At 60.2% G+C, this 2,230-nt stretch overlaps 1 protein-coding gene across 1 annotated transcript in view; it reads left to right on the top strand.

Annotated features, from left to right (window-relative positions):
- HCFC1 (host cell factor C1) overlaps positions 1-2,230 on the top strand; it is a 25,310-nt gene that overhangs the window by 11,627 nt on the left and 11,453 nt on the right. Inside the window, exons 7-10 of the mRNA XM_006915295.3 lie at positions 208-387; positions 482-841; positions 1,136-1,296; positions 1,705-1,908. Of these exons, the coding sequence (XP_006915357.1) occupies positions 208-387; positions 482-841; positions 1,136-1,296; positions 1,705-1,908 (905 nt within the window). The remainder of the gene's footprint in view (positions 1-207; positions 388-481; positions 842-1,135; positions 1,297-1,704; positions 1,909-2,230) is intronic.

The raw sequence follows: 2,230 nt of genomic DNA, 5'->3' as shown, positions 1-2,230 counted from the left end.
CCTTTTTTTTTTTTTTTTTTTTTTTTAATTTTTTTTTTAATTTTTTTTTTTTTTAATTCCTTTTTTTTTTTCTTTCTTTCTCATTTTATAATCTTTGATGGCTTCCTGGTTTTAATTCCCCACCCCGACAGCAAAAGGCCAAAGGGCCACTTGGGGGTTGTAGGTTCCTCTGCCTCTCTGCTAACCTTCACCTCCCGCTTTCCCCAGATACCATGGCCTGGGAGACCATCCTGATGGATACACTGGAGGACAACATTCCTCGGGCCCGAGCCGGCCACTGTGCTGTAGCGATCAACACCCGCCTGTACATTTGGAGTGGGCGTGATGGCTACCGGAAGGCCTGGAACAACCAGGTGTGCTGCAAGGATCTCTGGTACCTGGAAACAGGTAAGGCTCACTGGAGGAGGCAGCCCGAGGGCTGCCACGCTCACCCCCGAAGGCCAGCCTGCCCCTCCTCACCGGCTGTGGTGCTCTCTCACAGAAAAGCCGCCACCCCCGGCCCGGGTGCAACTGGTACGAGCGAACACCAATTCCCTGGAGGTGAGCTGGGGGGCAGTGGCAACTGCCGACAGTTACCTCCTGCAGCTCCAGAAATACGACATTCCTGCCACGGCTGCCACTGCCACCTCCCCCACACCCAATCCGGTCCCATCTGTGCCTGCCAACCCTCCCAAGAGCCCTGCCCCAGCGGCAGCCGCACCTGCTGTGCAGCCACTGACCCAAGTAGGCATCACGTTGCTGCCCCAGGCTGCTGCTGTACCCCCGACCACCACCACCATCCAGGTATTACCGCCCGTGCCTGGCAGCTCGATTTCAGTGCCCACCGCAACCAGGACTCAAGGTGAGCCGGGGACCGGGCACTTGAGGGCAAGGGCCGGCCCACGGGGCGGATGTTCCTGAGTAAGGGCTGCTAAACAGGCGGTCTGCCTGGCAGCAGTTAGTGCAGGCTTGTCACTGAGCGCTCGGGGGCAGGAGAGGGAAAGCGAGGTCCCGCTTGTGGCGACCGTCACCGAAGGTGTCCGGAAGGGCCAGACATGGAGCATCAGCAGGTCATAGAAGCAGTTCACGACTAAATGCTGAAGGAGCCTACAGAGGGGCCGGGGCTCTGCTGATGGCTGCCCCCTTCTCTCGCCAGCTGTCCCTGCCGTTCTCAAAGTGACCGGTCCTCAGGCTACAACAGGAACCCCGTTAGTCACCATGCGACCTTCCAGCCAGGCGGGGAAAGCCCCTGTCACCGTGACGTCCCTTCCTGCAGGCGTGAGAATGGTTGTGCCCACACAGAGCGCTCAGGGGACGGTGAGGAGCCATTTCGAGACTGGGCTGGTGGGGCGGGACTTCCTGGTCATTGATGGCACCCAGCCTCAGCACCCTTTGTCGAAAAACTCAGTGCCTCTGAAGGACCTCCCTGCCATCCGATCCCAAGGGCCTTTTAAATGTAAACTTTCTTGTCGTGAAGCCTGAGGGGACACTGAGCAGCTAGGGGTTGGCCCAGCCAGACCCGTGAGGAGGGAGCCGTGTAGGACTCCGGTCTTTAGAAAAGACCCAGAGCTGCTGGCGAACCCCGGCCTCGGGGTCACTGGGCCTGCTCCGTGGTAGGAATCCAGGGTTGGGGCGCTGCTGGGCGCGAGGAGGCCCCCTGGAGAAGTCGGGGGTGGTCCGGGTCCCAGCGTTCCCTGCGGCTCACGCTTCCTGTGCCCGTTGCAGGTGATCGGCAGTAACCCCCAGATGAGTGGCATGGCTGCGCTCGCAGCCGCAGCCGCTGCCACCCAGAAGATCCCTCCTTCCTCAGCACCCACGGTGCTGAGCGTCCCGGCGGGCACCACCATTGTCAAAACTGTTGCCGTGACACCTGGCACTACCACCCTCCCGGCCACTGTGAAGGTGGCCTCCTCGCCAGTCATGGTAAGCATCTTTTGGGCCTGGTTCTGAGCCAGCAGCCTTGGGGCCAGGGGCTTCCGGGCAGTGAATGTCTCCAGACAGCAGTCACTTCTCCAGGGCTCCGGACCATCTCGCAGGGGCTGTCGGTCCATAATTGCGGCTTGCTGTGGAATAAGCTGTCACATTTAGGCTGGACCTGTGGTTCAGTCTTCTGCATCGCTCGCTTCACTAAAGGAGACGTCACCCAGACCCGGCTCTTCAGGCAGAGTTGGGGCAGGGGGCGAGCTGTAGGCCTGCCAGGACACCCGAGATAGAGGCGCTATCCCTCCCGGCCCTGCCCATCTCACCTCTC

This window comes from Pteropus alecto, unplaced genomic scaffold (assembly GCF_000325575.1).
Source record: "Pteropus alecto unplaced genomic scaffold, ASM32557v1 scaffold396, whole genome shotgun sequence".
NCBI classification, from domain to species: Eukaryota; Metazoa; Chordata; class Mammalia; order Chiroptera; family Pteropodidae; genus Pteropus; species Pteropus alecto.
Note: the sequence above shows the minus strand (reverse complement) of the source record. Positions and strands in the feature narration are given on the sequence as shown.